The 14,664-nt window shown below is 36.4% G+C and overlaps 1 protein-coding gene across 1 annotated transcript in view; it reads left to right on the forward strand.

The window, feature by feature from the left end:
• The first annotated feature begins 1,066 nt into the window (after window positions 1-1,066).
• The window catches only part of LOC124262672 (fibropellin-1-like), a 54,391-nt gene continuing 40,793 nt past the window's right edge, over window positions 1,067-14,664 (forward strand). Inside the window, exon 1 of the mRNA XM_046697179.1 lies at window positions 1,067-1,072. Within this exon, the coding sequence (XP_046553135.1) occupies window positions 1,067-1,072 (6 nt within the window). The remainder of the gene's footprint in view (window positions 1,073-14,664) is intronic.

Here is a 14,664-nt window from a genome sequence, read left to right on the forward strand (position 1 = left end):
ATTCCATTTTCTTGGGTATGTTGACGTTGATGGTCCTCAAGACGCCTGATATAACATCCGACCTCAGTTGGGGCATTTTCTGCATTGGAGGTTGAGTACATACGACCAAAATAATGTCTCCACACAATTTTTATTCTGTCAAATGACTGTGGTAAAACTATTTCAAACACTTACATTTTATTTGACTCGTCATGTTTGCTTAAGAGAGAAACTGAAAAGCACGAGGTGTATGTAAATACGTGTCAAAACCATTTCCATAATGATATAAACACAAGTTGAACACATACTGGTAAATGCGATACATTGGTATACTTCCCATAGTATTCATGTATTTAATGAGGATAAGAAGACTATTGATTCATATTTGTTAATTGTTCAAACTTACTTAGGTTTTAAGCATTGCTGGTATAATGACTGGAAAATATTTTTTTATGTATAGGCACCTTTCAACTCTCTTCCATCCGATGTCAAGAAACCAAACGATTATACTCATCATTGCTGATAACTGAAATGGTGTTTAGCATGGATTAAAACAAGCCCTTGATTTCTTACTGAAAACAGCTCAGGATAATTTGAGGGTTTCTATTTTATGCTCTCGCTCTTAAAGCGTATTACTCAGCATTATCCTTCTGCCATTAAGCAAATGAATGTTGCGTCAGTTCAGCTTCTTTTCACATGGATCTTCCTAAACAAAAGCCTTTTGCCGTTCTGTTCATGTTTACATGTGTCATGTTTCTGTACTGAGCTGTTATCGTCTATGTGATCTTACGTTGGCTAGGACTCAGTCAACAGGTGGCATGAATGCTCACGCCTTAATTTCAATATGGCGGCAGAACTATGTTAGTTTGGGCAAAGTTCCACCTGTTTATAGGGAGGGTAGATCTCCCCAAAATGCCTTGTTGTCTCAGAATTTATATAATCTCTTTCAATATCCAGATCTTGCTTGAATAAATTAGCATTGTCCCGTTACTGCCAAAACATGCATTATGCTTTGCAAAAACTATCACCTTTGGGTTTTGGTGGCTCGGCTGTTTTGACTTGTAACGTTATATTATTGGGCGTCTAGATGGAGGTGAGCCTTTGCAGCTTTTGAAGGGTGTGGACTCTCAAATCGGACATGGATATGAAATATTCCAGACATGCAGCGTTCGAAACGTTTTGTGTAAAATATGCCTCTGTGCCTAATTTGAAATCTCACAGTTTCGTAAATTACACGGCATCTTAAACTGAGGACTTCAAAGCTCGAGCTGTCTTTAAAGGATTAAACAAACTTTCATTGCTCAGCGGTTTCCTGGCGTGTAATATCACTGACGAGATCACCATCACACTGTTGGCGTTGATATGTATCAGATGATATAGAGAGGTTGTTAGAAAGGGAGATGACGAACACGCGGTGGAAATACACCCTAGTTTAGTATTGACATATGAACACCTTCACTCTAACTGATAAGGTAAACAGTCCAACTGCTTCCTATCATTGTCTGACTTTCGAAACATTGCACGGGAATATAACAGTAACCCTAGCCCATGTGTTCTTCATCTCACAGGTTTTGAAGTACAATCGAGCATGTTCTTTCCACAAAGATTTCATACGACCCTTTCACAAGAGTTGTTGTTTGTTTGGTTGGTTGGTTGGTTGATATGGCAATTTTCACTCAGCAATCTTTTCAACTTTCTGGCCAGACAACCCAGTGATTGACATCGCAAATGGAATAGCATGACATGCATCAACCTTGTCAGCGAGCTTGACCACCCAATCCGTTAGTCACCTCTTACGACAAGGACGAGTTGCTGATTGTGACAGATGCCACCTGTGGGGTAGCATGCTCGGTAACATCACTAGTTTACAGTGATTTATAAACACATGCTCAAGATCATAGGGATCATACAAGTGACATCTGTTTATTGCCAGTGTTCAATTGCAACTTTTAATACACACGCTAACGATGCAATCGTGATGATGGGATACATGCCCTGATACCACTAGGGATACACGTGATGAGATACCACTGATTATAAGTGATTAATTCATATAATAGTCACCAATACAATTGGCCCTAAACGCCCTAAAATAGTCGTGTATTCGAGACTAGTATTCTCTGGTGTTTACAATTTGTTCTCTTGTGAAGACTGATCAGCTTTTGTCCCTGGTGATCTGTAGCCTGTTTTTAGGTTGTATTGTTGTCTATAGTGATATCTGTTTTATTATAACGTACTAGTTTTAAGTTAAGATATGTGGTACTCTAGTATTTTAACTGACCCGGTTTTAATGTTCTAAATTTATTGATTTAATTAACAAATTGTTCTCGTCACGATATGGCTGAAATATTGCCGATGTAGTGGCTGCAAGAGTTGTATGATCCCAGGGAGTTGAGATTGATATTAAGATGTGCCGTTGAGATTCACATCCAATGATCGAGGGAAAGACTACCAGCGCCTTGAGCATGCACTAGTGCGTGGATACTTGCGCTATATAAATATCCAATAATAATAATAATAACGCTAAATATTACCTCCCTCACGCACTCACATTAAGCAATATCACAGAAGGGAGCGCAAGAAATGGGCTTCACACATTGTACCCACATGAGGGGTAACAAAAGCATAAAGGTTGTCGACAAAGTGTCTTAACTGTGTGATTATATAGAAAAACAACTCTAAATATACCAATCTGTCTTGAATGTGCACCTCAATTCCATAGATAGATTACAGATCGTAATGTAAAGGTAGAAGGGAAAGGTTCCAACAAGGAAGGCGTTGTGTCAGGGGAAAACAATTCTTTGAATCTTGAATACGACATCATCTTACAGTAACAATTATTCCCCCAGCTAGGTTCCTTCCTTCGTCATACTGAACGGTGTTTTCCTGTTATGCGTCTTAAACCAACTCCCGTATGGGGAGGATTACACACCATCTTTGTAGGAAGACAACATGGGGCTTTTCATTTAAATTTACACTGAACCAGCTACATCATCACCGGGAGCATAGCCTTCAGAACATTGATTAAACTCTTAAAGTAATTAAATAAATACGTCATTGGATTATCGCGCCTGTCCCACCCACATGGACAGTGTCTTCACATTAACACAATCACTGTCTCTCATAACACAAGTGCCTGTTGATCAAACATTCGTGATCCCTTTTCGCCCTCTTGTGTTCGTTTGTGAAAATATGTCCTTAACACTGGTGAAAAATTCCTTTGTTTTGCATGCCAAGATGTGTGTTCTTTTCAATGTTTAAAACGTTTAATTTAAACAATCTTTCCTCTCATATGGGCGTTTAGTCTCTTCAGTAAAGAGACATCACAAATTTATAAATATAACTTCTTTTTTAAACGTTTCCATGCCGATGTGCATTTTGTTGACTGAAATATGTCCCGTTCTATGGAATACAACAAATGTTCAAATGATTCATAGGTATCCACTGCATAACGTCTTTGTTACGGAATCCAAGTCCGTACAAACAAAAGCATGTCCTTCAAATATCTAAAACCATTTTTCACCTTCAATTCAAGCATAGTAAACATTCGGTGGTTTTACTTCTAACATGTGTTTAATGTAACACATGCAGTGCCAAACAGTGGCACCTATTTTATTGCAGGATAAAAAGCTTTCTGTCAAGGTCATGACTTTTTCTAAATCACGAGGTGATGTTATGTCTTCATTTAAAAAGATACTTCAGGAGAGATATTGTCTGTCAGGAACTGAAAACTCTAAATTCCATTTTCAAAATATCTCGAATCTTCGTATTTTTACTTAAACTAACAAAATCCGTTTTCATAAGCGTTGTATCACCTGACCAAAAACTGGATAGAATATAATTGAAATAGACGTAAATAGAGGTGGAAATACAAGCTATGACCGGATTTGCGTAAGTTCCCGATATTTCCAACCTTTCGGCGCTTATTTCATATGAAGCTGTACTCTATGACAAGTGTTTCATGCCTGTCCTATAATTTAAACAATTAAACTATTTAAATGATTGAAATTGTTTGAATAATAAACCTGTTTAAAATTGTCTGGACTGAAGACGTTTTAGACTAAGTGTATCAAACCACATTGATATGATATTTATTGTGCGTCTAAATCTGTTTAGGTAGGGCAGTTTTATCAATATGTTATTAAATATAAATATTGGGTTGCCATTGAATAGGTTTGCTTAGTGCCACACCAGTGGGGCAAGGTGACCTCGACATTCCTCGAACAGTTGTGAAATCATTGCTTGTTTGTGATTGATTCCTGAGTGATTGATAACGTGCAGTCTGGCAGATATCTGTTATGGTTTTGGTTTTGTTAACTGCTGAACATTAGAGATGTTGTCTTTATACTTTTAGCCATGTGACACCAAATTCATTTCAATGGGTTTGTAACTGAAGGCATCTATGCTTACTCAACTATTTTAACCTTGGACTATAGGGATTCTTTCATCTTTATATTATATTTGAGTCAGGTCAGGGCATCGGGGACTGCTTCATGAATACATGTAAACAAGGTTTTCCGCAAAGCGTTTCTGATGCATTTAACTCGTCAGAAAGTGCATAGAGTAACGTATAGGGTTGTAACGCATATGCGAGTTTTGAATCGGTTATTGTTATCACTTACAACTTGATGATAAGCAGTTGTGTAGTTTACAGTTCCCGTTGTAAGATGCAGTCATAATTGACGAGATACATTGTATCATTATCATTGTCTATCATGAAATTGGGGCATTGGGGCTTACCTCCAATCAAACACGGACGTCTGTACAGTCATTAGCCTATCTCATAGGACACAAACATGTTGGACGGGTAAAGATTCCTGGTTGGAATTGGTCTTCGGCAACCCAGGATTGTCGTAAGAGGGTACAGACATTACCAGGGGATCAGGCCCGCTGACTCGGTTGATCCATGCCATCCTATTCCCTTTGCGAAAAGCGATGCGCATGGGGTCAATCAATGGATATTGTGTTCCCTTACAGACCGCTATCATATACTTGTAAATGGTAGTGGTGTTCCGATTAATTGAAATAATCGAAGATTGGTCGCAGTGACCAAACGACCAAGCAATCGATCACATTTTCTCATAATCGAACACAAACGATTTTGGAACTGCTGTTTTAGTCTTTGAAACACTAGACGATGGAACAGATCTTCGAAGTTGTCAGGGCCTGAAAACTTGTTTGATTCTTAGAAAACTCACTTCACTAACTGAAAAGTCATGACTGAATATTTCTTGAAGACCCCAGAAGGTTTATGTTCATGATATATCAACATCACTTTAAAGTAGCAAGGTGCATCATGTTAGACATATCTGCAATAACAACCTGAATAGGAAAATCTGAAAATTGACGCTAACCAATTTTTATCGATGATTGTTCGTTGGTAATGAAGCAATCATCAATAATGAGATTTCAACCGATTCCTAACACTAGTAAATGGAGTATTGTCGACAGCATTAAACAACGGACAGAGAAGCAAATGTACAACACACACACACACACACACACACACACACACACACACACACACACACACACACACACACACACACACACACACACACACACACACACACACACACACACACACATTTGGCATGTGCTCATTGCTTAAGCTCTGAAAGTGTAAGATGATGCGTATTGAAAATGTTTTAGCGAAAAAATAAAGATATTTACAACGGAAATGTATGTATTTTACGAGTATTGTAGTTTACAATGGGTTTTTTATCATTTAGTCCAAGGTGACAACGTAACAAATAAGCTTAGCCTAAACCTTTCCCTTGTCCATCAGCAATTAAATATCTGTCGCTTGTGTGCGTTGCATCCGTTGGCCAAGTTAACGAGCTGTGAATTTGAATTGACCGTTCTATTATCGGGGTGACGGATGTCGGGGTTTGGAATATTTGTATGTTGATGGAAACATATTCATATGGATCGTTTCCTTGAAACAATCATTGATCATAATACAATTGTAGGTCATTACTAGCTTATTTTAGAAATTATTTCAACATAACAATAAACACACACACACACACACACACACACACACACACACACACACCCATGGACATAAACGTGTTGAAGATGTTTTATATCCTTATATCGTTATTTCACATCATTCGTCACGATATGGCTGAGATATTGCCGATGTGACGTTAAATGGACATAAACGTCCATATTAACTCACTCACTATTTCACATCAAATACTTACATCACTATACGTTCCGTAACCCTTGTAAGCCTTTGCTCAGTGACAATCTGATATCAATTCAATACAGTGCATCGGGGAAGTTTAGGTTAACAAATACTCATCAAACAGATGAAATGTCTGTGGAAAAGTGGATCTCCTCGTCATATGTTACCTCATTTTGTTTCTGATGTGGATGCTGCACGCTAACGTTATTACTGAACATTTAAAATAAATACAAATTTCTGTCAATATGGAAATAGTCCATTTACCAATGACCGAGCATTTAGAAATGTAAGTAATATAGGATAAATGTAAATATGTGTGTGTGTTTGTGTGTGTGTGTGTGTGAAAATGATGGCCATATTAACACACCTGTGTCATATTTGTTCATAGTCTCCCGAATGCTTTACTTCATGACCCGCGAAACAGATACAAAGTTTGCGGCCAAATGATACGTATATTTCATATTGTTATATGGTCCTCGAATAGTACGTGTATTTCCCAACATGGTTAAATTTTGGAAATACTGTCCTTTCGTGTTGTGTATATTCCTGAGCCTATAGCCATCTCTGTAAAAGATCTAACTCTTCGGTATCATAATTCTAAGCTCGACATATATTCAGAGTTTGTTTTCATTCAACTTTGCTGATGAAATCTGCTGCATGTTCTCTCATTTGTGAAACATTGTCTCCTCGTACGTGACGCAAACGACTTTTCATCAGGAACAATAGCCTATTATGATCCGACCGACCTGTCCCCAGTCGCAGGTACACAAGAAACGTGACGTCAGCAAATGTAGTGTTCTTATGGCCGAGCAAGTCCGCATGTCCAACTAGTTATACATGGATTACTGACCAATCCCTTTGAGAGGCTTTCTTGTTGTATCTATGTACTCAGACTTCCAGATGACCTCAACGCGACTCCATTAAACCATTCCCTTACTATACGCCATATTCAGAATCAACAGTAACAGTCTAATTCAAAGCTTTTCAACATTTACATTATCCCCGTTCCTCTATCAGGAATGGAGATTATGGCATGGGCTGTGATTTGTGAATATTAAGAATGTTAAACATCTTTAAGAAAATTATAAGCAAAGGGACTCTGTGTTTGCATATGTGTTTGGTTTTGCATATGCGTGAGCGCACTCTCCAATCTCGTTGAAAATATATTAACAAATGTTAGATTTTAAGTGTTGTTTAACGAAATACCATTACCAAAAACCTCAATATTTTATAATCAGTTTCAAAAAGCAATTGTTTAATTCCATCTTGTGTCAAATATTGCCATGTCCGTTTCATCGTTAGTTTCACAGCCTTTCTACACATTCCATTACCTTTTTACAATAATTTTCCTAATTTTAACACTAGTTGTTTGATTTCCCGTTTGACAGTTCACAAACAGCACACATAGCACCCTTCAGCAAATTTACAATAATCGTTTCTTTGGAGATACATATTTATATTATGTAAGTGCTGCTACGTGCAAAGAACTCCATTTTATACATAAGAAGCGGTTCCCTCCCCTGCATGTACTCTTCCAGGCAGGGTCAAATGCTAATTCATATATTGACATATTTCAAAAACAGCATATCTGTATTCAGCTATGTCACTTGGAAGACTTAGAAGAATACGATATAAATAGTTGAGAGGCAAGCAGATAAACAAACCTTCTTGGGCTTGTCAACTGGGCATGTCTCCTGTATCAAGGGGTCAGTGTGAACAAAGGAGAACGATTATCCATGTCGTTTGCTCTGACATAACATGAACCCTTTTTCTGACGTAACATAAGATAAATATATACATACATACATACTCTTTTTACATATGCATGGGAAGATCACTTGTGTTAGCACGAGTGTGAGGTCGAATTCCAGATCCGTGATTGGCTACTCCATACTGATGACCTAAGGTCATGTAAGGACTGCTGTCCTGACTTTCCATTCATTGATAGATTTATCGTGCTTCAATCGAATTTACATATATGTCGAAACTTTATTGTGTCAATAGATGTTGTTTGATGTTATCTTGTCTGAAACAGGTTTTTTGTGGAGGGTCACCTTAACTATGAATTATCACTGCGACCATGAGTTGACGCAAAACTCGAATCCATGCTAAAATAGATGCGATTTCTGGATGTCCCTATACCTATTGTGTGTCTGGAACTGAACGCGCTTGTATGATTCGTGGTATCTGACAGACATGTGTAGTAATCTGATTTGTACGTGCACACGATATCATGCGTATTGCTTTTGTGCCCTTTGATGTGTGATACTTTTAGGGTCAATAATTATTATTTCTATTCGAACATATAAAATAAGTATGTGGCATCAGGTTGTCAATTAAACTGTATTTTTAATTTTTTTATTTAAGTGAATCAACACATTTTTAGACCACCATCACTGTCTTATTGTCACTACGTGACACCCCGAACCTAACTGTCTCAGGTATTTAACACCAGTGACCAAATACCACAAACAGTCGGGTAACAAATCTGGGTCAACACCGTGTATTTGCATTGGCAGAGACTGGTCAGTCAGATCAGGTGTTCCATATATTTGAACACCAAACTACAAACGATCCTATCCTTGATCTTGACCAATTCAACTAGCAAACTTACAAAACATTTCACACAATAGATTAAGATCAACATCAGGGCTTTTGTACACATGTTCAAGCGAAAATGAAGTTCCAGCTTCAGGAAAAGCACGGAAAAGGATTCTGAGCATAAAAATGTTCACTGTTATGAAGTGTAACTAGATTGTGGGTTACCTCCTGTGTTAGTTATAAGCCAAGTATTAGCTTCATTTAGAAAGTATCTGTGGACTTCGAGTTCATTTGATTGTTCTCAAAATGTTGAGGCGAGGTGAAACGGGCTTTACGGTCGTATTCATGATACAGTCAAACACTGATGTGTCGAACTTATGCTTGCCAGAAATGCTATTGCTTGGTCGACCCATCGTATACCTAATATTTTCATCATTTGTGCTAACTCGGCTAACTCGAAGTATTTAGGTCGGTCCCTTCAATTTCGACACAACCGTGTTTGACTGTATTATTCCAAAATCATGCCGATTTCATAATGCTAACATTTTGACATACTGTTTCATTGTTGTAATATGAATACCCACTGAGACAGTATACTCTCTCCAAAAAGGCGAAAAGGTGAGCGTATCCTGCTCCACCGGTGGCAGCCGTCATAAACAAAGGCTAGTCAATTGTTCACCTTAAAAATTCAGGAATGTGTAGAACAAGCCTAAATAGGGAATTGCATCGGACAAATGTTGAAAAAGGAATAGTTTGTCTTTAAATGAACAATTCACAGGTCTTAAGCTCAATACTTAATAAATATATACAGTAACTGTTCCTTGATGCCCATTGATGACCTGAGGTGTCTTCGTCGTGGGTGTTGTCTCACAGCCGAGTAAGTAGGCGTGACTGGTCAAAAGGTGGAGTTAACACGAAGGCCCTAATCTAGCTGACCAAACACGTGGGTGAGAATCGTCTCCCGATCAATGGATAAGGAAAAGATAACTCACCGAGTCTGCCATTCATCTCTGGATTTACTTCAAGCAGTTCAACGCCCTGTGATGATCAATATCTTTGGAATTCGCACTTGGAAAGATTAACACCTGTTCAAAACGAATTAGAATGTTGGTTTTTCATTTATCTTGTCATACAAATAGTTTGTAGCTCTTTTTAGACAAAACAATCTCTGACACGTAAAGAACACACGTTAATCCATGATATCCTTCGTTAAGAGGAAAAAAAATTGCAAAGTCAATTTGCGTTAACGTTTAGAAACTTCTTTTATAAAAATAGTGTTTTTTCAAGCATTATAATGTTGAATCGTTCGAGTCTCAAACAGTTTGATAGTCTTAGTTACACAACTATCGTCACTGTTTGGGTTGTAAAGAAAGAAAGAAAATGGACCTTTAATTGTTGAACTGGTTACCATTTCCTTTGGGTCAGCTGATCACTTTGACAACCACAGTGACATTCATGTATATTCTTTGTTCATTAGTTCAAAACTATGATATATCTACTTTGTGATACACACAATATTGAATATGTAATCGATGTTGCTGTGTTTTAAAAGATGCTGGTAGAACAGTCTGTCCGAAACCTAATGGAGCACAGAACGCACCAATGACAAACTTTAAAGTACATCTTTCAACAACGAGGACAATTAACATACTGGAGAATAACTGTTATAGAACAGATTCTCGACTTCACTAGTTACATTGACACATAATTAATGTTTGACACCTAAACCCAATTGCCCGTTCCAAGATGCACATTTAATGCTGCAACAGAACTAACGACCATACACTAGTTGCAAAATCGTTTTGTGAAACAGGCCACCACAACCTATTCAGAACTACAATGGAGATATCTTCACGTTTCTCAAGGCTCATTTTAATTCATACATATTCACTGTAGACAAAAAAGAAAATATAATTTAATTAAATATGTCAAATGAGCTTTCATTTCCTGGAACGACTTTACAAAGGGTGACCGCAGCCACATCTATGATGACAGGGTCAACAAATGACGGGCGTGTAGCATCCCACAGATAAATAAATGAGCCTCTGTGGGCGATAAATGGCCTATTGTCCGTGAAATCCCAGAGACACACTATATCTGTGGTAGGCTATGTGATTTAGTGTGAGGCTGCACGCTGATATGTGGAGAATGAGGATGTTGGAATCAACTCGATGAAAGACAGCTGTTGAAATGTGTCTCTGACGGGTTGACCATTCATATTGCTATCTGGTCAAGCTCTGGAAACACACACGATTGACATATGTTACAAGGACAATATTGGCATACACCACATCACTTTACACACAGATGAATAGATATAATCACGTCTTCAATAAAGGTTTCTTGTCAATAAACGTTTTTAGTTGTCTATTGGGATATTTTCCTCCACTAGTTTACCTTTTAGACCCCATGGAATGTGTTTCGTGAGATTATCAAGACTGACATTTAACCTGGCGAAGTTCTAAATGTCAATCAAAGATTACAAAACCAGTGTGGCTGATAATGCCTCGGTGTGATAAGGTAAAGGGCAGTGTACTTCATTTTTTATGAATAAAAAGTCTTTCACATGGGTTAATTTCAATAGTTTCGACAATTGGTAGAACTATACAAAGGTTGGATTAAGTTTGAGGTCATTTTTTCGCTTTCCAAATCCCAATGCAACTGGTTGACGGTGTCATCATGTATGTAGGAAGACGTCATTACACAGGCATGGTCTAGTTCCTGCCTGTAGAATAGTCAGTGGTCAATGGTTCCACGCAACGCTGTGCGCTCATAATACGTCAAAACGTCAGCACCAGAGGCCAACAATTATACGACACAGCAACAGATACCAAATACATAAAAACGCAAAAAGGGCGTGAAATGACATGAATCAATCAATGATAATACCAGGTAATCTCGTACAGGATACATGTGACAGAAACGTGTTCCTTCAGATGAGGGAAAGTTGGCATGATAGGTCATCACGTTTGTAAGAAAACCATCTGACACATATTTGAACATGTGTTGTATAGGGGGGTAACCCCCTATACAACAAACATGAGTTTGCATTGAAACAAAGTATTACGCTCATCAGAAGGTTAGTAAGGCCATGTTTCTGAGATGATTTTCATTATTTTTAAAAAAAAAATTCCGATAGAGTTCCAAAATAGAACAATAGCTTCAGAATTTAATCCTGTGTAAGCAGTTCCAGTCAAAAACACGTTAGAGTTCGTAAATGTTCCCAGAATGCAATTCTTTGTGATGTGTGTAAGTATTTAATCGTTCGGTTGAATCTGTTTTCGGCTTTTTATTTTCTCAATGCAGCGAACTGCACGTTTGGTAGTCGAGATCGGAGTTTGTGTCAACATAATATGTAGACGTGCATCTCGTCAATGGAATACTGAACATCTGACAACTGTCAGTGGACATTGTCATTTATTTCCAGTGGGGCAACTGAGTGCATCACGTCTCTTGATTTGCCTAGAACACTACTCAGGATTATGACACATTTGATTCTGAGGTTTGTCTTTACTTCAGCCTGAGATATTCTAACCGATTAAAATAACTACACTCGCTAAAATCGTCTCGCTACCAATGAAATCAGCAAATGGGTAAAAGTGTGACATTTCAAATTGAGGTGATGCACATTCTGTGAAATGTCTCATTCACTGATAATTACATCCACTTGTAAAAACAGGTGATATTTTTCTGTCTTGAACTTGGACACGTCCTTGTTTAACCAAAGATGACAAACGCTGCAAAGTATTTAGAATGTGTTTTGTCAAGTTGGAAACTGAATTCGTTTAGAAAATGTTGTTGATCAGGAAATTGACAACTGTTAATAACAACATGTATGTTGTGTTGTTGCAAGTTACAACCCTCTCTTTAAACGTCAATTGTCTGGTCGGTGACTCTCAGCAAACAACAAACACTTGAGGCCATGCTGCACTCTGACATATCGATTACTTCCGCCTTTGCCTATTTGGGTGAAATGTGGGGTTGTGAAGAATGTGGTTTAACGTTTAACAGGAATTCGCAGCATTTTTCCAACAGCATCGGAACCATTTTTTCTTTGTGCATGTTATACATGTCGTATTGCATGGTCTGAATAACCTACAGATGAGACTAAATTGCTGCATTTAAACATAGGGGTGTATTTTAGACCTAAATCATTCGGAAACGTGTTATTCAACAAATACATCCTTCGTATTAATACATGTGAACATTTGGACAAAATTCAGGTCACTCTGGGATATAACAGAATATGTTCATGAAACACCTGTGTTGAAGATAGGATGATATGGTGGTTTACGTGAAATTTACCTTCGTATGAATTCGTTACACAAAATTGTACAACAACTAAGAGCACTACATCTTCGAAGGTCAAACTGACTGTCCAGGCTCAAATTATAATTTGAAATGCACATTTGTCATTGTTTGTTCTGCTAAGCGTTTTCATATATTCTAAAAGGCGTATGTTTGTGCGTTACCTTCTCAAATATATTCATCACGAACCGTCATCTAAATGTAGTAGATCCGTATAATGATCACAGCAAATATTTGTTCAGTCTCTATAAGCTTCTAAAACGAATCACGTGTATACGTGGATTGGTTTACTAAAAAATGAATCATTTTGACAAATAGCATGTGTAACTGTTTCAAATAAGTGAAACGATGGTCGGCTTATGGTCGAGACTACATGTAGTACCGGGCAATGGGTCAACGCAACAGTTGATTTCACATGTATATGTCATGCAAAGAGCATAAGGTGATTAATTATAATATCCTCTGATTTCGTGTAGCATGAAATCTAAATGAACAGATATATTCTGCAAAGGAGACATAATTTCTTTATATATTATGTATATATATTTATTTCTATAGACGTATCCTATGTATATATATTTATTTCTATAGACGTATCCTATGTATATATATTTATTTCTATAGACGTATCCTATGTATATATATTTATTTCTATAGACGTATCCTATGTATATATATTTATTTCTATAGACGTATCCTATGTATATATATTTATTTCTATAGACGTATCCTATGTATATATATTTATTTCTATAGACGTATCCTATGTATATATATTTATTTCTATAGACGTATCCTATGTATATATATTTATTTCTATAGACGTATCCTATGTATATATATTTATTTCTATAGACGTATCCTATGTATATATATTTATTTCTATAGACGTATCCTATGTATATATATTTATTTCTATAGACGTATCCTATGTATATATATTTATTTCTATAGACGTATCCTATGTATATATATTTATTTCTATAGACGTATCCTATGTATATATATTTATTTCTATAGACGTATCCTATGTATATATATTTATTTCTATAGACGTATCCTATGTATATATATTTATTTCTATAGACGTATCCTATGTATATATATTTATTTCTATAGACGTATCCTATGTATATATATTTATTTCTATAGACGTATCCTATGTATATATATTTATTTCTATAGACGTATCCTATGTATATATATTTATTTCTATAGACGTATCCTATGTATATATATTTATTTCTATAGACGTATCCTATGTATATATATTTATTTCTATAGACGTATCCTATGTATATATATTTATTTCTATAGACGTATCCTATGTATATATATTTATTTCTATAGACGTATCCTATGTATATATATTTATTTCTATAGACGTATCCTATGTATATATATTTATTTCTATAGACGTATCCTATGTATATATATTTATTTCTATAGACGTATCCTATGTATATATATTTATTTCTATAGACGTATCCTATGTATATATATTTATTTCTATAGACATTATCCTATGTATATATATTTATTTCTATAGACGTATCCTATGTATATATATTTATTTCTATAGACGTATCCTATGTATATATATTTATTTCTATAGACGTATCCTATGTATATATATTTATTTC

This window comes from Haliotis rubra, unplaced genomic scaffold (assembly GCF_003918875.1).
Source record: "Haliotis rubra isolate DU_JTF1 unplaced genomic scaffold, ASM391887v1 Scf85, whole genome shotgun sequence".
Classification (NCBI taxonomy): domain Eukaryota; kingdom Metazoa; phylum Mollusca; class Gastropoda; order Lepetellida; family Haliotidae; genus Haliotis; species Haliotis rubra.